The 24,641-nt window shown below is 38.2% G+C and overlaps 2 protein-coding genes across 2 annotated transcripts; one reads left to right on the top strand and one right to left on the bottom strand.

The window, feature by feature from the left end:
- The first annotated feature begins 580 nt into the window (after positions 1-580).
- LOC115630939 (vesicular glutamate transporter 1) lies at positions 581-15,900 on the top strand. Its single transcript, XM_030527506.1, has 8 exons — positions 581-1,034; positions 2,935-3,301; positions 7,446-7,770; positions 9,117-9,353; positions 10,098-10,748; positions 10,803-10,988; positions 11,046-11,261; positions 11,346-15,900. The coding sequence occupies exons 2-8, from the start codon at positions 3,252-3,254 to the stop codon at positions 11,583-11,585; spliced, it is 1,905 nt and encodes a 634-aa protein (XP_030383366.1). The 5' UTR covers positions 581-1,034; positions 2,935-3,251; the 3' UTR covers positions 11,586-15,900.
- A 237-nt stretch (positions 15,901-16,137) lies between these two features.
- Positions 16,138-17,875, bottom strand: LOC115631379 (phospholipase A1 member A). Its single transcript, XM_030528101.1, has 4 exons — positions 17,845-17,875; positions 16,539-17,282; positions 16,313-16,481; positions 16,138-16,243 (listed from the first exon to the last, which is right to left on the bottom strand). The coding sequence occupies exons 1-4, from the start codon at positions 17,873-17,875 to the stop codon at positions 16,138-16,140; spliced, it is 1,050 nt and encodes a 349-aa protein (XP_030383961.1).
- Positions 17,876-24,641: the final 6,766 nt, after the last annotated feature.

The following is a 24,641-nucleotide window of genomic DNA, read 5'->3' as shown; positions in this document are numbered from 1 at the left end:
AGAAGGGCACATGCTGCTGGCTGGCTTTAGTTTCACTTCGTGCGTTGTCCTGCTGAGGCCGAGCGAGCGAGCGCTGTAATGTTGGTGGCCGTGTGGCCAGTGGTCTATAGATATATATCTCAATATATAGTGTATTCGGTGCAATAAAACAATGCATAAATTTATGAATAATAATTGAAATCGGTTCAATCATTTAACAAACAATTAGCCAGCGCGTCCAGCGAGGTTGTTCTGAGCTACGTGGCTCTGAATATATACCCTTGAGGAAGAAAAATCAAAGCGTGGGCAGTCAGTAGTCGAAAATTTTCCAGTCTATATACTCAACACCCCTCGCTTGGGGTGTGGGTAGCGGGTTTTGGCTATATACTTTCCAGAGAAGCCTCTATATGCGACCGAGATAGTTGCAACAGCTCATCGGCCCGTCGCATTCTCGCACTGCCAGCTCTCCTTCCATTCCTTTTGGGGTGAAACGAAACAGTTGCCATGTCCGATCCTCGTCCGCAGATAGGTCCACGTCAGGGCTGCGTCTAACCTGACTGCCATACAGTCTTCAGACAGAGTTGAATTCGGATCGCCTGGGCGCCGTCGCGTTCTCGCCAGGCTCGTCGTCGCAGTCAGCTCTGTCTGAATGTTGTCTCGCCAGCCAACAACTTGGCCCACTTTCAGTTTATAATTACTTTTCAATTAACTACCTAATGTCTTCGAATTTTCGTTGCTTTACAAACACGGGCGTGTGTTGCATAGAAAATGTGCGAAAGTTCACATTTCAACGCGTTACATAATGTTTGGTTCGTTCTTTTGTGTCCTAAGTGTCGTGATTGAACAAAATCTCCTATCTGTGTACCTTATTTGTGATATCAAGAAATTATTTTAAAAATTAAAATATAATTAATTTAGTCAAATTTCCAAATTATTATATAACAAAAACCACAACCAAACAACTATCGCGCCGCATCATTCATTTCAAGGTGCTGAGCAGCTCGTTTCGATAATCGGCAAACAAAAATATGGATTACGTAACACTTGTGAACACTGTAAGTTGCGAAGAAGAAGAATGCAAAGAAAATCACATGCGAGCCAAATCCAAAAGCACGCAAATAAAACAAAACAAAACTATACCCACCACACATGTATATTTTATTTCTGTGACAATTATTGTTAACTAATATAGTACTATATATACATACGTTATGTAATCATAAATTTCAGAGCTCATAGAAACCTGCAGTTGTAAAGCCTATTTTATATATTTATGGTAGAAACTGTAATGGTTTAAATACATTATATATTTTAGAGTATTCTCGTTTATATTAAAACATGGCACTTCTAAAAACTAATCCTATCCTTTCAATTGTACACTTAAATGAATTCTAACTCAACTATTTTTGGTTAAAGTATATATTATAAGCAGAATTTTCTAGATATTTTGACAATTTCTGTATTAAGTTTAAAAATGAAATGTGTAAATGCAATATTTATGATCTTCATTTTCTTTCTCAGTAATTCCCAGCAAACGATTTTTGTAAATGCAAGAAAAATCTGCACAACAAATAAAACACAATGTCCTTTATTTATATTTGAAAATGCTCTATGGTTAAAGTATATATTATTAGCAGAATTTTCTAGATATTTTGACAATTTCTGTATTAAGTTTAAAAATGAAATGTGTAAATGCAATATTTATGATCTTCATTTTCTTTCTCAGAAATTCCCAGCAAACGATTTTTGTAAATGCAAGAAAAATCTGCACAACAAATAAAACACAATGTCCTTTATTTATATTTGAAAATGCTCTATACTACATTCCTGTTTCTAGAATAGGGATAAAATATATATTATTAGCAGAATTTTCTTCACATTTTGCCATTAAGTTTAAAAATCAAATGCGAATTTAATTTATGACCTTCATTTCTTTCTTCATTTGTTGTTCTCTGAAACTGTTTTCTATGAACGCCAGCAATAGTTTCAATATTTTGAATGTCAGCCAGTGAATGAAATTTAATTAAACTTAACTGATTAAATTCTCATTCCTACACTTTTTTATTTCAATAAATTTGTTTAAAAAGGTTCAATAAAACATAAAAGTGATCCCCAAAAGTTTTATGTTATTTTACGCAAATTATTCCAGTTCCACTTAATTTATGAAGAAACATTCCGAAATTATTTGAAATAAACTTGAACTGCGAATGTTACCATTTTTATGGAGTGTTTCAAGAGATATTAAGATTGAACCACTGATGATAACCCCACATATTTGTTATAAAAGAATTCAATACAAGAAAACTTAACATGTTCTATTTTGAAGCAATATAAAAATATAAGTTTTCATTTGGTATTTTCTTTTTTTTTTTGCGTCAAATCTGTCTTAGGGATCATCACATATTAAAAAAAAAAGTGATATAGTTCGGAAAAATCTTTGCTTGCTCTTTTCTTAATTCTAAAAATGCTCCTAAGTTCTTTCACAGAAAATGACTGACCCGGCTGATTGAATAGAAATTAAAAAATCAAGCTGGAATTTGAACAAAAATTCACTTTTCGAGCATACTTTGGTTGTTTTGTTCTTTAACAACTAAAAAAGGGTACGCCTTTTTTAATCTGCGTTAAATTTGATATTTCTAGTATTATTTTCTATATACTACTTCCTTTCCATTCTTCCACCACCCACCACTCCTTCACTAATAAAAAGCTGGCCAGCAATTGAAAGTCTCCCGCAAACTTCTACTAGAATTTATGAACATAAGCCGATTAACAATTGGCATGCCGCTGCAACCCACAATCATCATCGTTCCCACATACCGACAAATGTAACAAATTATGAAATGTTGTAGCATTTCGCTTATCAGCAGCCGAACATAAACAGACTCGTCCCCTTTTCCCCCCTCACCCGTGTATGTGTGTGTGTACGATTCTAACTTTGCAAATAAACTCTTACAGGCACTCCAGAACTGAAACACGGCAGCTTTTGGAACGATTTTCACGGGAAAACAGCAACAGCAACAGCAACAAATTATAATGGCGGCCAAGTGAAAGTCGTCGCACATAGAAGCACATTCAGCAGCCAACCAGATTGAGTCGTAAAGTCGTAAATTAGCTGCCCGTGGATTCGTTACGCCTGCATTATATGTACAAAGCGCCGTGAAGTTGGCAACACAATTTAGTATTTATGCGCACAAGTGATAACAGGGACGCAGGGCGCACAAGCAAAGTCAGGCAGTAAACTCAACAAGGACCAACGGCAGGAGGCGTGCAACATGAAGGGCTTGACGGCGTTTAAGGAGAAGGCGGCGGGCGTTTTTAGCGGGTGAGTCGAAGCCGTCTAACCAGAACGAATACGATAGACAATATACATTTTTGAAATATGATTGCAATCAGTGCACGAAAAGCCGCCAAAAATTTAATTTAACGCAACACTGGACGCTGCGCATCACTTCCTGCTTCCATCATCATCCTCTTCTTCTTCTTCTTTCTCCTTCGTTCTTCGGGGTGACCATTCCCTTCCACGTCACGCGTTGCATTAAACCCAATTCCGGTGTCGCGAAAGTTGGGCACGTGCCTCCGCCTGCACTTGCGACGGAAAGTTGTAAAATTATTGGCATGCTTAACAAGTCATTAATGGCGCTACCTTTTGACGACCCTGCCTTCTACTCCATCTAAGTTGCCAGCAGGGTGACTTTTTTCTAAAATCCAACATAAGCCAGCACTTTATTGTTGTAATGGAGTTGCAGTTGTGGCTTATTTGTAGAAAGAAGTTGGAAGGTGGACAAAAAATTGATTTGCAAAATGTTCTTTTAAAATTACAATTACAATTACAATTGATTGCCTTTTATGCTCTTTTTCTTTTTCGTTATATACATATGTATTTTTTAGTAGCAATCAAAAGAATTAAAACATAAATATTATCATTTTACCATTAATTTAAAAAGATGAAATAGTAATAAATATGTCAGGCAGCTTTGTATATTAAATTCAAATTCAGCGGCTCAGCAAGTAAAAGTATGTTACTATTTTCTTTGTATAGCTTTCTTTATTTTAATTTATCTGATTTTATGCCGACAAATGTAGAACCTCGACATAGGAAAAATAATATAAGGGTTATAAAAAAGCCTTCTAACTAGGAATCAAGAATTTAATAATTTTATGCCTATTAAAATTTTGGATATTACAAAAATTGTCACAGTAAAGGAATTTTTCTTGAAGATTCTAAGAAAGATTTCCAATTATTTTCTTATTCGTTGCCTTAAAAAAATTGAGGGATCGTTCTAACAGTTTTTGAAAAGAAAAACTTAATATGAATGTTGTAATACTTAAAGTATTGGTCAGACTTTTTCAAGCCTAGGCTTATTGGAAATGTTGGGAAATTTGTTTTCCCATAACAAATTAATAACCAGAAATTCACAAAAGGAAAAAATATATTTGTTGTTGGGCAAATGCTAAAAAGCAACTAAGGTGGCTGATATCTTAAACAATGTTTATGTATCCATTTTCTATTTTGGTTTCGTTGATTCCATTCTGGGAACTTCGGCGTATAAGATGCACAAATAAAATTCATTAAAAATTCATGTGAATAGTTAATTGACCGGTAAATGAAAATAGTGCCGCCCTTTGCTTTTGTACAGATTACTGATCTGTAGTCGAGGAAGTTCTTTAAATAGTTTGCTTACAGCAAAAGCGTGTCGATCACCCTGTTTGCGAGAGGCAGCCAGACAGGAGCCGGTCCAGTTGATGGTGACAACGAACGCGTTGGCATTCGACCGGCGTGTCAGGAATTCCGTGCACGTTTCTAGCACGTGCGCGCACGGAAATGGTCTCATGAAGTGCTACACACACACACACACACACACACACACCCACTCACACACATGCGCCCATGAGCACACACTCGCAATAACAATACAATAAATGCCTCATAGTCGTGCCCATATATTGGCAAACAAGTGAATCTTTGGCATGCAATTTTATGAGCACGTCAGAAGGACAATTGAAGTTTCTCAAAACGATTTCACAACTGATTTTCCGTGTGCGCCCCCATGTGTGTGTATGTGTGTGTGGGTGTGTGAGTGAATTAGAAAGTGGAACAATAGGTGAAATATATTGAGCTTTACTTTCATTAAGGAATGCGTGTGTGTGGAAAAAAGTGTTGCATACCAACAGGCGGCTGCTTCAAATTCAAAGGCTGCAGGCAAATTAAATTGATTTTTACGAGTATTCATGCCATCCCGTGTTGCCACGCCAGCAGGCTCAACTGTAGTTGAAGTGTTGAAGTGCTCAAGTGGCACTCGAGGCCGGAGTCGGTGCAAACGAAGACGAAAGTCATCGTCAAGCAATGAAATTGAAATGCGTGAAACATAGCTGGCCTGCCATCCTGCCTGCCTGCCTGCGTGCTTGGCCATTGTTGTTGCCGCCAACGCAACGCAACGCGAAATTGAAATTAGAATTGTCAGGCGCGTGAAGTGTCCTTGCTGGCTGTCTTCCTTCGTGCCTGCTGCTGCTGGAGTTGGTGCTGCTCTTGATAATGATGTTGTTGTTGACAAGTTGGCGCTACCAAAGCAAGCACATAATGTGCACATTAAATCTAATGTCTGCCAAATAGCATGTCTTTGTGGCCAAATTAAAGCCAAAGTATTGAAGTTTGCTTACTCATCGCAAGCCAAGCATAATACGCGACATACTGTGGTAGATTTCAGATATTTTGTTGCCCAAATTTACAAAACGTTGTACTCTTTTTTATTCTATTTTGTAATCAATAAGTAGTTTTAAAGACTCTTAGCAGATGTCAGTATATTTCCTAGACTTCTTATGTTTCCAGAACGAATACTTTTCACCTATTTAAGAATAAAGAGAAATATAATTTTTTGAAGAAATAAAATGAAAAGATTTCTGTTCAATTTTCATAAATATTTCATTGGCATTTATATGTCTAGAATCAAATAATTAAGTCTGTATTTTGAAAAGTGTTCGAAAAAATAATTAAAGCAAATTTAAGAGGCTAGAGTCGCCAAACTATATTCTCCCGAGTATCAAAAAGATCTTCAAGCGACACAGCTGAAAAGTCAAAAGTCGAGCAGTGCTATTAGAAGTGATGAGAGGAGTGATGAGAAGTTGTAGCAGAAAATTCAATGTGGAATTAAACAACTATTATGAAAATAAATAAATAAAATAAAGAAATATACATGTCCATGAACTGAACTGTCGTTTGATGACTTTAAATTTTAACTGATGCTTTAATTCAAAAGGAAGTCTTTCATATACTTAAAAATGTGCATCTAATATTTTCTGTTGCTATTGATGCATAAAGTTTCTGGAAATCCACTTATATTTAAGAAGGCAAAAGTCTCTTTAAAACATTAGACGGTTTTATTCTTTGGGCCACTGTATGAATCGTCGATAGCCGACAAGAGCAACATCGGTGGCATGAACGACAGTGGCGCCAGTTAGCTATAATGTATGTGCCGCCAAAAAGTCTGGGAAATTTTTACGGAGAGATAAACGCGCAAAACAAGTGGCTGAAAAAGTCGCGTTTATAGTTCCATTGCGGCAACTGCAGCAACAACTACAAGTATATGCGGAATCTGGTAGAAAAAAGTGGCGCATAAAATTGGCGTCAGACATGCCGGCATTAAAGTCGGTCAAGGCGCAAGGAACAAGGACGAAGGGGGCGATGAAGATGATGCCAGAGTGCGTGACCAGACGGGGGTAGCTTTGGCGACAGACATTTGAGTTATGAGACAACGCCGACGACGACGACGACGACGACGTCAGCTAGTTGGACTCTGATGCTGCTGCTATAGTGGCTGGTCTGCTTATTAGTTTGTATTGCATACTTTCGGGCTGATTGTCTGTATATATTTATGAAGAAAAATGCGCAAAGTTAGTCAAGTTTCGGAGTAGCTTGCCTGATGAGCTTATCACTGCTGATGCGTCACTTAGACGGGGCTAATGGGCGGAGAGGGTATAGGTCGCTCTCTGAGGCTAGGGTATGTGGCTGTCATCAATCAGCTTTGACATCGCCTTTTACTGTAGTTAAGCCAAGCGATTGATTGGGAAGCCGCACAGGAAAGCAATCAAATCACAAAAGTCGAAAAAACTCGAACAGGTAGCACATCAACAAGTCAGCTTTAAATGGTTCCGGGGACAAAGAGCGGGCAACCAAGATATCAGCACTTAATAAAATTGAATTCCATTTCAATTGGACACCCCAGTCCGCAGTCCGCAGTCCGCACCAGCAGAGCAGCATCGTTGCCACCACCACCACCACCAACACCGCAATGCCTTTGGGAAAACAACAACTACCCCGGTTGTGTTCAGAGTCTTGTTGTTGTTTCAACAACATAAAAATATTTGTGTTTTCACGCCTCTGACTGCGAAATAGCAACAGGTCCCCAATACTCGTCTGTCACTTAATTGGTATGAAATATGTTTCCCCCTCTCCACCATTCTCGTTGCAGCTTGAAACCGAATATTGAGAAATTCGAAATATCCCAGAGCTATCATGGCGGTCATGGTGGCTACGAGGAAATGGAGGGCGGCGACCGCGAGGGCACCGGACCCGGTGGCGGACATGCCTACGACGACGACCGGCCCGACTCACCGGCCTCCTTCGAGGAAATCGAACGTCCGCCGCTGCGAAAAATCGACAAATACTGCAAGCCCGAATGTCCCTGCATGCCCGCCCGCTACACCATCGCCACAATGGCCTGCGTAGGATTCATGATTGCGTTCGGCATGCGCTGCAATATGTCAGCAGCGAAGCTCAAGGGTGAGCACAATGGTGTAAGTAGACAACTAAAGAGAGCTCATAGGTAGAGCTACTCCACACAACCAAAGACCAAGCCAGCTCTTTATAAAATAACTTATTTTGGTTCTTTCAAAATAATTTACACTAAACGTTTTTTACCAAATTTAAAGAGTTTATCTTTGGTAGGGTCCAGAGAAAGCTAAAAAAAACTATCATACTTCATAGTTTTTTTTTAGAATATGCCAGAAAGGTATCTTCTGTTGGCTCGTTTGTGGCTGAAAATAATCTGTACGTGCTATTCATTTTCAAATTTTATATTTTAGATTTCTTTAAAGTAAAGCAAACAGAAAGCTAAAACTTTCATATGACCATCAATAGATCCTGCTTATTTTTCCAAGCTTTCTCAAGGGACTAGAGAAAACTAAAAAAGGAGGTTTATCCGCAAGTTCCTTGATAGTTTTTTTTAGAATATGCCAAAAAGGTATCTTCTGTTGGCTCGCTTGTGGCTGAAAAGAAACTGTACGTTCTATTCATTTTCAAATTTTACATTTTAGATTTCTTTAAAGTAAAGCAAACAGGGAGCCAATATGACTGTCCATCAATAGATCGTGCTTATTTTTTCAAGCTTTCTCAAGCTCAAGAGGCCAGAGAAAACTAAAAAAAGCTAATAAGACTTTCCTATGTCCATCAATAGATCGTGCTTATTTTTTCAAGCTTTCTCAAGCTCAAGAGAAAACTAAAAAAAGGAGGTCTATCAGCACATCAGCTTCCTTCAAATGTTTTTTTTAGAATATGCCAAAAAAGTATCTCCCGTTGATTAGTTTGTGGCTGAAAAGAAACTGTACGTGTCATTAATTTTCAAATTTTACATTTTAGATTTCTTTAAAGTAAAACAAACAGAAAGTTAATAAGACTTTCCTATGTCCATCAATAGATCCGGCCTTTTTTTCCAAACTTTCTCAAGCTACACTAAAAAGAGGACTCCTAGTAATACAAAGAAGTCGGGCATTAAGTTTCTTCATCGCGGTGCCAAGCGAGATTTAAGCTCTAGTCATTATAGCTGAAAAGTAAAATTTGAAATAATGTTGGCACTCCTATATATATAATTCCATAATGGGTCCTTTTGATTGATATTTGTGCGCTTACATTTCATATTTGGCTTTTTGACAGTGCGCTGTCAATTAGTGTGCGAGTGTCACGTTCTCAAGAGTCAGTGCCATTTTGAAGGGGGCGTGAGGGGCGTGCCGCTTTGTGGTGGAGCGTGCAGTCGAGACGCTCGTTAAAAAGAGCCTGCGGCGCTTTGATTGTTCACTGTATCGCTGCTCTCTCCCCCTCTCCCTCTCCCTCTCTCTCTAATGATTTGTGCTTGTGATGATTTCAGACCGTTTTCATGAACTGGACTGTTGCTGTGGAGAGCCATGTGGACTCGTCGTTCTTCTGGGGCTATCTGATTACGCAAATACCCGGCGGCTTCATTGCATCCAAGTTTCCGGCCAACAAGATTTTCGGACTCTCGATTTTCTGCTCGGCAGTATTACATCTCTTTGTGCCCTACGCGATGACGCTGGCCCATGGCCATGTGGTTATAATGGTGCGCGTGGTCCAGGGACTGTGTGAGGTAAGGAAATTCGATTTGGATTTGGATCAAAGCATTAGGAAGCGGAGCGTCTCAAGGATTACGCGATGCTGACTGATGTCATGCGTGAGCTTTTTTTGCCGCTTGCTTCATCGAGCAACGCGAAAGGGAGTGGGTTGGGGATGAATGGAGAGCCCTTTCTGGGGGCGTTTTCCTTTATGATAAAGCAAATATGTGAAATGTCAACATGCTGTAATCTGTGCGTGCTTGGCAAGGGGCGAGCAAAACAACAAAAGCATTTATTTTAATGCAATTTCTTTGTGTGTGTGTTGGCTGCCGTTTTGCCTTCAGTCTATTATCCCTTCCTTTGCCCTTTCAGCATACGAGTAATACAAATGTAGTTTATTTAAGAGAGTCTGCTTCAATGGATATCAAAGTTTTTAAATCTATAGATGAGCTACATACAAGTAGTTAGATAGTTTATTCAGAAATGGAATCTCCAAGTAGCTTCAAAGGGTAGTCTCCATTTAGCCAAGTCCATCAGGCTGATGAAAGCTATGCTTTGCTAATACTCTTGTTAGCTTTCTTAAAACGAGTCTCTTTGAATATATAAATAGAAATATATATTGGTTATCTAACTACGTTATGTATAGAATCAAAGACTCGAATGTTTTGAAGAAATGCCGATATAAATTTTCCCTTAGATGCGCATCATGGAAGCTGACCTTTGAACACTCCATTCTGCTAGCTTTTTATTAATTTAAACACATTTCATTTACCCCGCAGGGCGTAACCTATCCGGCTTGCCACGGCATCTGGCGTTTTTGGGCGCCTCCCATGGAACGTTCTCGTCTGGCCACGCTGGCCTTTTCCGGTTCCTATGCAGGCGTCGTCGTCGGTTTGCCTCTCTCTGGACTGCTGGCGGACAACATAAGCTATAGGGCGCCGTTTTATGTCTATGGAATATTCGGAGTCGTTTGGTTTCTTTTCTGGAACTGGCTCTGTTTCGAGAATCCGCGCAAACATCCCGCCATCAGCATACCGGAGCTGAAGTACATTGAGAAATCGTTGGGCGAGTCCGCGCATCCCACAATGCCTTCTTTGAAGACAACACCCTGGAGGGAGATATTTCGATCGATGCCTGTCCACGCCATTATTGTGGCCAACTTCTGTCGCTCGTGGAACTTTTATCTGCTGGTGCTCTTTCAGTCGTCCTTTCTGAAGCACAAGTTCGGCTTTAAGGTGGAGGAGGCGGGCTTCGTGGGCTCCCTACCTCACTTAATTATGACCACCATTGTGCCCTTCGGTGGCATGTTGGCCGATTATATTCGCAAGAACGGCATCTTGTCCACCACGAATGTGCGCAAGCTCTTCAACTGCGGCGGGTTCGGCATGGAAGGTCTCTTCTTTCTATTTGTGGCGCACTCGGACACGTCGGTAAGTGGGCCGCGATATTAATTAAACTTATTTAATGAACTAATTGTTCCATAGACCGGCGCAATGTTCGCGCTTACCTGCGGCGTGGCCTTCAGCGGGTTTGCCATTTCGGGTTATAATGTCAATCACTTGGATATAGCGCCGCGATATGCCAGTATTTTAATGGGCTTGTCCAATGGCATTGGCACATTGGCGGGCATTATTGTACCCTACGCGTTGGACGGACTCATCCAGCGGGATGTAAGTGGAGAGTGCGATTGTTTATAGTTGTAGATTGCAAATTGTTTGTTCTTGCAGCCACATGGCTGCTGGACCACCGTCTTCACCCTGGCTGCCTGTGTTCATCTGATTGGCTGCACTTTCTACGGCATTTTCGCCTCCGGTGAGCTGCAGCCCTGGGCGGAGCCTCCGGCCGAAGAGAAGCAGGTGTGGGCGCCACCGGTGGGCGCCATTACCAACGACGATCCCAGCCAAGCGGGCATGCTGGGCGCCTACATGAAAGAGACCTCATTTGTGAGTAGACAGATAGCTTTATTCTGGTTTATTGCCTATCTGAGTTCATTTAAATTCAACTTTTAACCCATTTCCTTTTACTAGGGCACTCCCCCTCCCGCGTACAACGAACAGAGTCAAATGCAACAATCGAATGCCATTAGCTACGGCGCCACGGGCCATGTCGCGAACAATCCCTTCGCCATGACTGCCAGTGCACCCATAGTCGAGGAACCTGTTCAGCCGTACACGGATAATGCCAACACCGGCTACGGATATGACTTTGCGCAATCGACAGCGGAGCCTACTAATCCCTACGAACGACAGTCCTACAAACAGGAGTGAGCGGAGTTGCAAAATAACCGAAATATCATACCTTTTAGTTGTAGTTCGAATTGTTTGTTCTTGATGTGCCGTTAAAGTTTTCATTCTTTATTGTTATTGTATATACTATATATATAAAATATGGGTAACTATAAACACATATACATGAAAGACCATGAACATGTTCAAAACGAAACTCCTTACTATTGGCAAGTAGGGCCAGTTAATCGAATTTCAACGCAGCATTCATCAATTTACAAAACACACTAACACATTGAAACTATGTACCTTAAATGGAACAAAATGAACGCATACATATACGTGTACTACGAATCATACGATACTTACTACTCCAACATGGCAAGACGACCCAAAGGTTAAATACAGTGAGTATACATGCATATATCCGAGTATGTACAAATATGAGGCTCAACTCTAGTTGCAAGTTCAATAAGAAAACCGTGGTCAGACATGCAGATAGTTTGCGCACTCAACACTCAACGAATTTAAAAGGCTCTCATGGAGTTAATTTTAATAAATTTGTAATCATTATATTCTAGTGCCGTTTTAGATTTATCTTTCATGGTCTGCTTGAAGGAGTTTGGGGAATTTGTGTGCAGATTATTTGGCTGTTTGACCATAGCATAGCGAGCATAACTGTGTATATCATCTCGACATAATCCAGACATGCACCACGTCTCAAACATCAAAAGCATTAAATGTAAATTATAAAGAAAAACTATATAAATCTATAAGCTACTATCTATTGAGAAAATGTTAAGTAAGCCAAGTTTTATTACCGTTGAAGATATTACTATATGTGTATGACAGCAATCAGTTCTGAATAGACAGACCTACACAGACATGCAAGCATACAAACATACAAACATACAATTACAAATATAATCATTTATCTCTAGGCACAGGACTAGACACAAGTACGTTTTAATCAAATTCCCCCCCAAACAATAGACAATTGTTGATGTTCGGCAATTTGCAGTGTTAATCAAATATTTGGAGTCCGATTATGAAATTAATGATATGCCTAAGTACTTAAGTATTACATGTAGGTAGTTAGCCGTAGAAGCATACGTATAACCTCAGAATTGGTCTTCATAAGCTGTTCAGAATATTCAAACTTTTGCATCTACATTCGGCCATTTTAGATATACTGCTTACTTATATAGTGTGTATATAATCACCAGACTTAGGCAGGTAGGAGGTGGTTCCTTAGTGCGGATTATTCCCACTAAGCAGAAAGCTCTACCAATCTACGAATATGTTAAAATTTATGCGAAAATGGTTGTGTGTTGGCTTACATTTGCAACTTCAAAGGAACATGTTTAAGATTTTATCAAAAGCTGAAGAAACCTTACTTTAAGCTACTAAACTCCGCTCTTGGTTTTAAAATACAACCACTATCAATGCACAGAACTGCCGCCATTTAGATGTAGGGACACATTTCAAAATAAAACGCTCATGCCACAATAAGTACATTTTACAATTCATTTTTGCAATCGAAGTCGACATAAATGGAATTAATTGCATATAAATTGCTTTAGAAACAAATATTTTAATTAATAGAAACATAAAACCTTACAGAATTTCTCAAGTCTTAATATTTAAATTCAAAAATATACGCATTTTTTGTTCATGATGGATCCCATCTTTTTCCCAACAAGTGTTAGAGTATTTAAACGATTTTGTTAGGCAATTGATATTTGAAATTTTCAGCTTCGTAGCATTTTGAAAGTGGAATTGAAAGTCAACACACAATAAATAAATTAGCTTAACGTTAAAACACTCACACATATTTCAAGTATTCCTATATATTATTCAATAAACTAGTTGCTGCAAAGTTATAATTGCGGCCACTACATAAATACTACAAGTATAATGCAAATATAAACATACATAAGAAAAAAGAGCAAAGATTTTACTGTACAGAAGTAATATTAAATTTAAAATATTCAAAAACAAAATAGCTAAACATAAAGTTTTAAGGATTAACATCGTTCTTCTTCATACCATGCTCAGTTTTTGATTTTTTGTTTAAAGTTTAAGCTCGTTCCCCATAAATGTTGTCAGCCATTACACAAATAGATGTAAGGGATAATAACTAAAGACAATTAATAAGCATATAGTTAGTTATATTATTTACAGGTTTTCCTTTTGTGTATTTCAAGTGAATATTAGTACTCGTTTATAAATTGCTTTATTGTTATTGTATTTTTAAGTTACTTGCGAGTTGTTCCTTTAGCAGTAATTTGTATATGAACAATTTTGATTTGGACGCAGTTACTTTTGAATAGAGCGCAAGCGGATGTATTAAAGAAACTATAAAGCTACATTGATAAACTGTATGATATATATAAATGTATTTGTCTAGCCACAAGTATTACAAAGTTATTCACAATTAAACAAAATATGTATTAAAAAATGTGAACATTTTCTAACTAAAAGAGTCAATTCTTATATCGTAATTTGTACAGCGCAGCCAATAAAGAATAGCTATATGGGAATAGTCTAGAGGGTAATCAGATAATTAATTCATTTTAAACACTATGTACATCGTAGTCTCAATATATAAGAGTATATATAGTGTGTTGTGTGCGAATCCGAAAGCCAACAACGAGTATGGATCGAGACACACGCGTGCTATATGCTCGTATATATAAGTAATCGAATATATGTAATAGGTGTTTGCTCATTAAAACAAAGATATGGACAATGCTTATAAAACTGCTTGTGCCAGCGACAATATTTGAAGTAACACAGACAGTAGGAATATCTGTTCGTTTAGAGGAAATTGTAAACGAGTCTGGCCTGCGGGGCGTATGTGTAATATTAGGATAATTCGAAAGCATTCTGTATATAAGAGAGCATACCATTAGCAAATGCTGCAAAAAACTATAATTAAATTATCAGTTTTTTTGTTAAGGATAATAAGGGCCAATGTCCACGATGCCAAAGCACGTGTTCATGGTCTGATTTGCCAGACGATGGCTTTATCGTATAATTATAATATGTTTTTCGGGAGTGAGAGACGCACAAAGCTCTCATGGCTGTGTGGACAATAATAACAGAGGATGTTAACAAAAAGCCACAGTGTTTTATGTTTAACTTAATCGAAGCCCTTAGCGAGAGCTATACTTATAAATTAACGCACATATACTATATACATATAGCAAGTAACCAAAGAACATATAATCCCCAAACAAATTAAGCAACTTCAAATTAATTGAAACAAAGAATGGATAGCATGCGTGTACATATTAACTAATTGACATCAATAAATGCTTTTGTGAATAATATAAGTGTACATACATGAAACGAAACCAAACGAAATAGAACTACACCGATCCAAAGGATTGCTCATTATTATCATTACTTACAAATTTTACGGCATAATACTGCATATAATATTGTAATCATGTCAGCAGCATTATTTCATTGCACTTATCTATGGCTAAATAAACTACATTCGCACTTGCCGAGCACTTAAGAACTATACATAGTCGCTAAGCACAACAATGATAACAAAATTGTTTGCACGAAATTCATAAATTTAAATTTGAAAAAAGCTAAATATTTACGTCTATGCATTATAATGTTCAATCCAACTCGTTAGTAAAGGACAACAGGTTGAAATAGAACTTGCATTATTATTTCTCCCCCTCTTCTCTAGAACCCAATAAAATTCCGCAAGCTGATTGATTTGTAAAATTAATTATTATTGAAACACAGTGTATATACGTACTTAATGAAATAATTCAACATATATACATTATTCTTCATGTTTATTGAGTGTTCTCTTAACTTAAGTGCACTATTGGACCCCTTTTCTGGCAACACCCGCCCATGTTGTATAATTTGTATGATAATGCTAGAAAAAATTGAAAAGTTATAATTCACAACGTATGTTAAAAACATAAACTCACCTATAAATAAATATATATTTAAAGAGAACGTATAGAAAATATTGCAAAAATTTAACAGTTGAGCAAAGAAAATCAGAAATCAAAATTTAAATAACGACACAATGAAATGTTGATTTTAAAAAATGTATTTAATAACGCTTTAGTTGTCGGCATTTACACAAATACGAGTAATCTCCTGCTGTTCCAAAATGATTCTGTTCGATGATATACTCAATGCAAGGGTAGAAGAAACGTAAATCCAACAGAAACCCCAACTCATTTAAGCCCCAAACAAAGAACTACAATATGCACTAAAAACATTCAAACGAGTATGTACGTATATCTAAAGAGCCAACAAACTATACCTAACAAATGTATTTGGAATTCAATAAAAGACACTTTGAAATTATACCAAAGATGTGCCGCCGCCATTCGCCTTTTACTGCAAACAACACCGGGCTTTCGTCTTAAATGTTAATGATTAGAAAATTTGTACAAAACGCTTCAAATTCGAAGGCAGAGCCATAAAACTAACAAAACAATTCCAATAAATACAAATATAGTACACAAGTACACAGTTCGCCAACGTAGGAAGCAAAACTAAAATCACAATCAGAACTATAGATATGCGGCTATATGTGGATGTGTGGGGCTCATCTACGTACGCCCTGGTACTCGCCATTGGAGCGACCCTTGCCGGGAAAGCCGCGGGCGAACGGCGCCTTTGCATTGGTCGTCACATAGTAGTTTCCACGTGCTCTGCAAGAATAAAAAGAAATCAAAGAAATAGTTTCCAAAGGGCAGAGGGAGGGAGGATCAGTTGCTTACTTGTGCGACACATGCTCGCCCATCAGCACATATTCCGAGTCCTTGGGCTCGCACCAGCCAATCAGATAGGTGAACAAATTGGCGCAAGGACCCGCATAGAAGCCCCGTGTTGTGGTAATGGATTCAATGAAGTATGGCGTGACCTTTGTGTGATCGCAGGCCAAGGTTTCTAGAGTATGAAAGGCTTTCAGAGAAGAGCTTTTAGAGAAGCCTCAAATGCACTCACGAAAAAGCGTCGCCGAGCCCACACAGGCCGGTTGACGCGTTCCTCCATTCACATAGAAGTCCGCATGGCCGCTGGAGTGCCACTGGCCCAGTATGCCGGCGCCCGTGTGGAGCACATCGACGAAGTGCGCGTCGCTGCTGTCCAAGTCGCGCGAATTATTCGTACCTGCATAGAAAAATATGGTCGGATCGAGCGCTGTAATGCGTCCCAACTTGCCCTCCTCAGGCTTCAGGTAGTTGGCCACCAAGCCGGCTATATGCGCCCCCACACTATAGCCAATGAAGTGCAAGTCATCTGGCTGCACCCCGCGTGGATGGCGTGCCAGATATTTGACCAGCTGGGAGATGCAGAGGCTGCCAAAGCGCGGCGCCCATTCCATCTGGCTCAGGCAGGGCTCCTTCACGGCATCGCTGTAGTCCACAATGATGATGTTGTACTCGCCCACGCTGAAGTACGCCTCCCGAATATCCGGACTGGGACTGAGTGCGCGTCCGCCCCCAAAGCCGTGGATAATCACCTTCGTGGGGTGGCGGGGATTGAAGTGCGTGTAGTAGAGCGCATTGCTGTCCAGCACATCGATGAATTCTGGCTGCTCCTGGGTGCGACGTGTGTACAGATAGAACTGTATCTTCGGATGCGGACACCGGTACGGCTTCTGCAGGCAAGATTCCGTTACATAGACTTGCGTCTGGTTTCTGCCAGCCGCCACAGCCGCAGCGGCTACGGCGCCAGCATTTTGTGCAGCTGCAAGGCAAACAGAGGATCAGTTGTATATTTTGTACGCGATATGGGGGAAAAGGAAACGGGTTTGGCGAGGCTGTTGCCATGGAAGTAAGCTTATTTAATTGCATAAGTGGGGGACACTGCACACTGGTACGGAATTGTGCGAATGGTCGGAATAAATTCGAAAAAATATCATTTTTCTTTTACAATTCTACCTAATCGATGGAGTAGTATTAAAATGATACTGCAGTGTATTTTTCAAATTTTCAAATTGGATCAAATTTTAATTAATAATAATTATACACACTATATATACAAATGTTGTCTTTTGTCCTTAATGTCCTTTTTATGCTTGAAAAAATATAAATTTTTTTTAAATTTTACAGTCCTACATAATCGATGGGGTAGTACTTGTATTAAAATGATATTGTAATGTATTTTACTTCTCAAATTGGATACAATTTTAAATAATTTCAAAAATTGCTCAGTAATTCGCGCTATGCAGGCAAAGCATAGCCCAACTATTTCCAGATCAAAAATGTTACCCACAGATATTGTTCAGTTTTTGGCAATTCTGGCCCACTGTGCCATGTGGCGAAGGCTGGCGGCGACATTGAATGTGCGATTTGGCGTGCAACAAATGTCATGCGAATGCATTTGTGCAATTGTCCAAAAGTAAAAGTGAGGCAGGCGCCAAAACGGAAGTTGTAGCCAACCAGCTAGCAAGCCTGTCTAACTGGCTGATATTGTGGTCGATACTTTTTTGTTTGTGCCATGATATAAGTGGGGGAGATACGTATTATATATTCGTATATATTAGTATGATTCATGATTCAGGCGACGCTTCCACTACGGCCATAAGGAAAACCCATATTAATGAGCTTATACGCTTATCTGCCATAGACAGGCCAATAGAGCGGCTGGTGGCGCATGCGTGCGCGCCATGAATTTTTACGAGCGCATTACTATTCGAGAATCGGCCTTCAACAGCAACAGCGTATTGCTCAATGCTTCAGCTGATCCGCGGGCGCCCCCCACTGTGTACTCTTTAAATTGGCGCAATTGGCCGAGGCTTTGAGACAAGCTAACGAGGTAGCTGCTGGCAACCGGTTGGCTTCAGAAGCACCTTTTAGGGCAACAAACTCTTTGAAGCCGCCACTGCAGTTTCCAATTTGCGGCTCACCTCATGGCACAGTTAGCCGCAACTGCATCTCCACTCGTTTGTAACAATTCGCCAATTTCAGTTCCCAGTCATGTCATAATTTAATTTCGCTTCAAGTACCATTTAAACGGCTCAGTGCACCTCAGCTGGCAATGATGACAAACGCAGCGAACAAAGCGCTCTGGCGCACATTTAATATGCAACATGCGACTTTTTACCAAACGCCTACAACCCGACAACAACAACAACTACTACATGAGACTCGAATGGTTGTTACGCGTATATTGTCAGCCAACATAATTCAGTCAGCTTTTCCATTTCATATGGCTGCATCTCAGAGTTAGTTAGGCCCCGAAAAACCAGCACAATTAGCGTTGCTCTGCCTCCCTCCTCTCTGCTGCCCCACCCAGCCCAGTCATGCCTCAATTGTCGCTATAAACGAAGATATATAGTAGAGAGACATGCATTGGCGTTTTTCACAATTTCTTATCTGTGTAAGCCACCTGATTATATAAGCGCTCCACAGTGGCTCGCTATTGCCAACAAGCTGGCGAAAATTCACATCTGCTTGCGCGCTTCAGTTGAGAAACAATTGTATTAAATGGAGAGCCAGAGAGATAAATACATAACTGCTCTGTTTGTTTTAAACGCCTTTTTTCAATTTTACTGCAGACGAAGATTCATTTATTTAGGTCTAGCAGGAGATTGTTTAAGAATTCAATCAAATAATGAACACGTTGGTCTACTTTTTAAAGGGGCACCTTTCTAGAATAATATTACAGTATATACACAAATGTTTGTCTAGAGTGGACTTCTGTTTGAAGCATGGTTAATGCTTATGTTAAAGGCGACTTTCTAGCATTTTTCTGAACATGAACAACTGAACAACTATACACAAAAATTGGCTTCCTATTAAGCTTCCTAAAAAAGGCGAATCAAGGAAACTATTCGTCTCCGATTTATTTTTATGTTTAACGCAGTTTGTTAATGTGTTAGAATTTTGCTAGAAATAGAGTCTACACACAATTCTAGCTATGCTAACTATTAGAGTGCTAAGAAATGCATTTTATAAATATTAACATTTAGATTACCGCTCAGTTTAATTTATTTTTGTCAAGTCTAACTCCATCGCCTGACCAGCTAACTTGGACTAAAACGACATTTTGCCATATAAAGCCATAATAATGAACAATAAACATACAACAAAGGACTCAGAATGCAGAACGTTGCTTGCCAAATATAAATGCTTTCGAAAATTTAAAAGTTTTCCATGGTCATTGTGGATATACAATTCAAAGTTTAAACGATTTGCAGTTATTAATATTGGAAAAATTATTCATACTGAAGAAGCAAAGCTTCAGAGGCTTTTCTATAGCCTAACCTAACTAATATACTATACTTATGTATTATGCACTATATACATAGAAGATTCTTTACAATATAAGTAAGTTTAATTTTTTAAGCAAATGATGAACTGGGTAAGTCTTTGAACAACAAGCAATGTAATATTTTGAACATAACTTACTACAGATACAAGCCTATTTATTTACATGAACTTAAATTTTGTTTTTTTTGTTTTTGCAGTTTTTGAATTGTTTTCCCTCAAAACATTGAAAGTTCTCTGTAGTTTTGTCCATTTTGAGTTGAAATTTTCCAAAACCGGCCACTGTGCGCCCCAATATTCCATGCATGCCGCATTACGGATGCCAAAAGGGGATCGAGCGCCGATTAAATGTTTTGGCTTTTATTTTGCTGCAACTGTCAAATCCACACTACCTGCCCACACACAGACACACTCACACATATAGCCATGTGTGTATTGAAATGTGTGGGGCCGGAAAATGTGCAAAGTAATAGAAATGAAAATGAAAAACGCAAAAGTTTCGAGTAAATGTTGGCGCCTCGGCGGTGCTGCTTCCAGAAAACCAAACGGAAGCGAATGCGGAAGACGAAGCAGCTGCGACAACAACAGAAAGTACAACAACTGTAGCAATAACAACAACAACAACAGCAACAACAACAACTTGTTGTTGTGCGCATCATCGAGCATTGTTGTTGTTGTGTGGTCGTTGTGAGAGAGCAAGAGATGTTATCGTCGTTGGTTTTGGTTTATTCCCAATGTTCGACTCTTCGGCCAACCATTTGGCTCATGATTTTGCTTTCCATTTAATTCCGTTTTATTTGTTTTTAGGTCTTTGTGTCTCTCCGAATGTGCATGCCTCTGCGTGAGTCACTTCGATTGTTTGTTGTGGTTGTTGTGGTTGTGGTTGTGGTTGCCTATACTGAGATGGTTGCTTAATTGGCCAGAGAGGCAGGCCAATGGGAAATTGCATAACAACAATTGTTATTGTTAGTGTCCGAATTAATAGCACGATGGCTTACAGTTTTCGAAGACTCTACGTCTTGGTTGCAACTCAAAATTGAATTGAAGTCACATTTTCCTCGCTCACATAATTTCAGTTATGAGGTTAATTCTACGGGAAGTAAAGAAATATTTTGCTGACAAGGCGGAACCAAATTTCTGACATCCAATCAATTTTCATTTGAATGAAGTGTCTGAGAAATATGAAAAAGCTTCAATGTGTCGAACTCTCTGGAAAATGATTTAATATCGAATTGTTATCTTTTTGACATCTTGTTACTATAGCAGCTACATGCGAAAATTGTTTTTAAGAAGGATTCATGTGACAACTTAGTATGAAATCCTTTCTATGGCAGCTTTATGATATAGTGCATTGATTTTGAAGAGACTTCGGAATATATCATGACGTACTATTCAATACATCTAATTCTGTTTCTCTTTTTACACGATTTTGATATAACACGGTTTAAAAATTAAAAATTGCATATATATTTCTTTAGAGATATGGAACCAATCACCCATTTTTGCATATGATCAATATCTTTTTTGTACGGTTGTTTCTGGAACCAATCTACGGTGTAAAAACAGAATTAGGTGTACTCATTAATGTCGAATTTTTTCACGATCTCATTATAAAGAAAAAAGAGAGATCTCTGCACCGATCAGTTCCAGTCAGCTATATAAAATAATGTGGGTACTCTATACAGTTTCTAATAAACTTGGTTTGCCTATGGATGAGGCAAGTCTATATACAAAGTTTAGTTCAACTAGCTGTAATGGTTTATAAAATCTTGAGGTTCATACAGACGGACGGGCAAATGGACATGTCTGAATGTATTCGTTTCGTCATACTGATATGTATGTATGCTTGTTTCTAATAAACTTGCTTTGCGTATGGATGAGGCAAGTCTATATACAAAGTTTAGTTCAACTAGCTGTAATGGTTTATAAAATCTTGAGGTTCATACAGACGGACGGGCAAATGGACATGTCTGAATGTATTCGTTTCGTCATACTGATATGTATGTATGCTTGTTTCTAATAAACTTGCTTTGCCTATGGATGAGGCAAGTCTATATACAAAGTTTAGTTCAACTAGCTGTAATGGTTTATAAAATCTTGAGGTTCATACAGACGGACGGGCAAATGGACATGTCTGAATGTATTCGTTTCGTCATACTGATATGTATGTATGCTTGTTTCTAATAAACTTGCTTTGCGTATGGATGAGGCAAGTCTATATACAAAGTTTAGTTCAACTAGCTGTAATGGTTTTTAAAATCTTGAGGTTCATACAGACGGACGGGCAAATGGACATGTCTGAATGTATTCGTTTCGTCATACTGATATGTATGTATGTTTGTTTCTAATAAACTTGATTTGCGTATGGATGAGGAAAGTCTATATACAAAGTTTAGTTCAACTAGCTGTAATGGTTTATAAAATCTTGAGGTTCATACAGACGGACGGGCAAATGGACATGTCTGAATGTATGTGTTTCGTCAAACTGATATGTATGTATAAATGTATTTAAAGTCAGCAATCCGAATGCCCATAGGTTCTCATCAATAAATAACAATACACTTGGTTACTATTAATTAATGGCATGCAATTGCTCGCTAATGAGAACTTGTGAGTCGGCCTCAAGTCTCTTCAATGCTACAAAATCCGAAAGCCACACCTCGGGACGATGACACCAGACACCAGGCGGCACGCAACACGCTCCATTTGGAGGCACTTGTAGTTACGATTTTGAAGACACCTCTTTGAACACGTCAACGGCAGCAACAGTAATGGGCCGGGTAGGGGAGAGGAACTGAGGGGGCTTATATACAAATGTTAAGCAGTAATTATTGCAAAACGAAGAGTGTCAAGGTGGGCGCCGTATTATGACACACAAACATTAAGCATTTGTTATACATATGTACATAATTATGAGGCATAGTTGGGTGAATTGAATTAAAAATAAAGTTTAGTATATACTTATTTATGTATGTGGTTCAATGCATCAGCGCACACATTAAATGATATGAGGAGGCAGCGTTTTCGATGAAGCAGCTTAAGTTTTGGTTTGTTTACGAGACGCCAGAAATTTCACCCAAATATGTGTAACGAATTGGGCCCAAAACAAATGCGGGCCAAGAGAGACTTGACCATTTGTTACGGTAGCCACGAGTGACACTTGAATATGCGCAAACAAATCCAGATTTTTTTGTTGCTTTGCGAATTTCAAATTCAATTTCAATTATGTTGGACCCGTTGGCCTGCACAGTGATTCAGATTGTTTACTTATTTATACGAGTATTTGCATAAGCAATTAGTTTCAGGCTTGCAAGAATCTGTTAATTAAAGTTGCAGTCAGACTGCAAAAAAAAAAAAAATGGCTTTAATCGGCCAAAGCCATAATGTTAATTACACATATAAGAAATAGGAATGCTAAAATTGTCTATTACAAGAACCGTGTTTTAGATTTACTTTTGAAGGCTTAATTGGAATATTTTTCCACATTACATTTAAATCTTTCTTTCAACTCCCAACGAACAGAAATGTTTTGTCATCTTACTAAAAATGGAGAGTAGTTCAATAATTGTAAATATCGCTTTTTAATTTAAAATATATTTAAAATCAAAATTGTTAAAATATTGCTCGTACCTATAAATATTTTCTTATAATTTGTCAAGGCCGATAAAATCCATATTTTATAAAGATAATAATTCATACCATTCCTTAATGAGCCAATAATATTAAAAGGTAGAACATCAGGAAGCAGGCTTTAGCTCTGCTTATAAAGAATCAAGAGAGAATCCGCTAAAACATGATTGATTTACGTTGATTTACATAAAAGTTATTATTTAATATGTCCAATGTAAAACTAAACAAAACAGAATGATAAAAATTATATAATGATTTTTAGAAAGTATTATTAAGTTATTCATTATTTTTGAGCCACAAGCAGAAAGACGAATCTTGTTAAGAAAGAGCATAGATAAATGAATAAATAATTTAACAAATCATTGTTTTTTTTCAATCGAAAATGTTTGCTAAGAAAAATTATACAGAGATTGACTTGGCGGAATAAAACGCCTCAACACTCTATCAAGCATAGAAAGAAAGTCTTTTATTAATTTACTAATTTTTTTTAAGAAACTTCATATACATTCTAAAATAAATATCTTCTATTGATTGATCCATGATTTAGATGCTTAGAGTAACCACAGAGTCACCTTTGTAGATAGTACTGTAATCCCAAACAATTACCAAGAAATGAAAAAATAAACTTCATAATATATTTTAAAATGTTTTCAAATAATATAAAATTCCTTCACTGTCCACTGAAGACTAGACTCAGAGGTCACATTGAAGTAAATTGAGTAAATTCTGTAAAAGTTCAGATAAACACCACTATAACCTAAAATTTTATTCTTTTTTTAATCACTTGCTTTTATAGCCAATTATCTTGCTGCAGACTTTATGGAATATTTTTTTTTTTGCATATCTTTATTCTCAGAATAGAGCACACAAAAAAAAAAACAAACGAATAATTAAAAGGCAACCTCGAAGCAGTGTGCAGTGTGGTTTGTCTGGGAGCGTTAACCGCTGAATTGCCGAAAGACAAACACTATGTTTGCGAAAAATCAGCACTTGTTATGGTTTTTCAGGTATTGGGCGGATGTGAAGCAAGGTCGTTCGATATTGGATTGAATTGCAGAATTAAGTGCTGCCCAGCATTGCGTAACTTATTGTGGTTTATGGCGAACTTTATGACGAGGCTTTCTTGGTTATGGTGATATTTTTACACAACGCGCGTAAATTTAAAGTGTCAACAGGTGGCGAGAGGCGCGGTTTGGCCAAAAAA

The sequence above is a fragment of the Scaptodrosophila lebanonensis genome, unplaced genomic scaffold (assembly GCF_003285725.1).
Source record: "Scaptodrosophila lebanonensis strain 11010-0011.00,11010-0021.00 unplaced genomic scaffold, SlebRS2 tig00001412-arrow-pilon, whole genome shotgun sequence".
Classification (NCBI taxonomy): Eukaryota; Metazoa; Arthropoda; class Insecta; order Diptera; family Drosophilidae; genus Scaptodrosophila; species Scaptodrosophila lebanonensis.
This window is presented reverse-complemented; position numbering and strand designations above follow the sequence as displayed.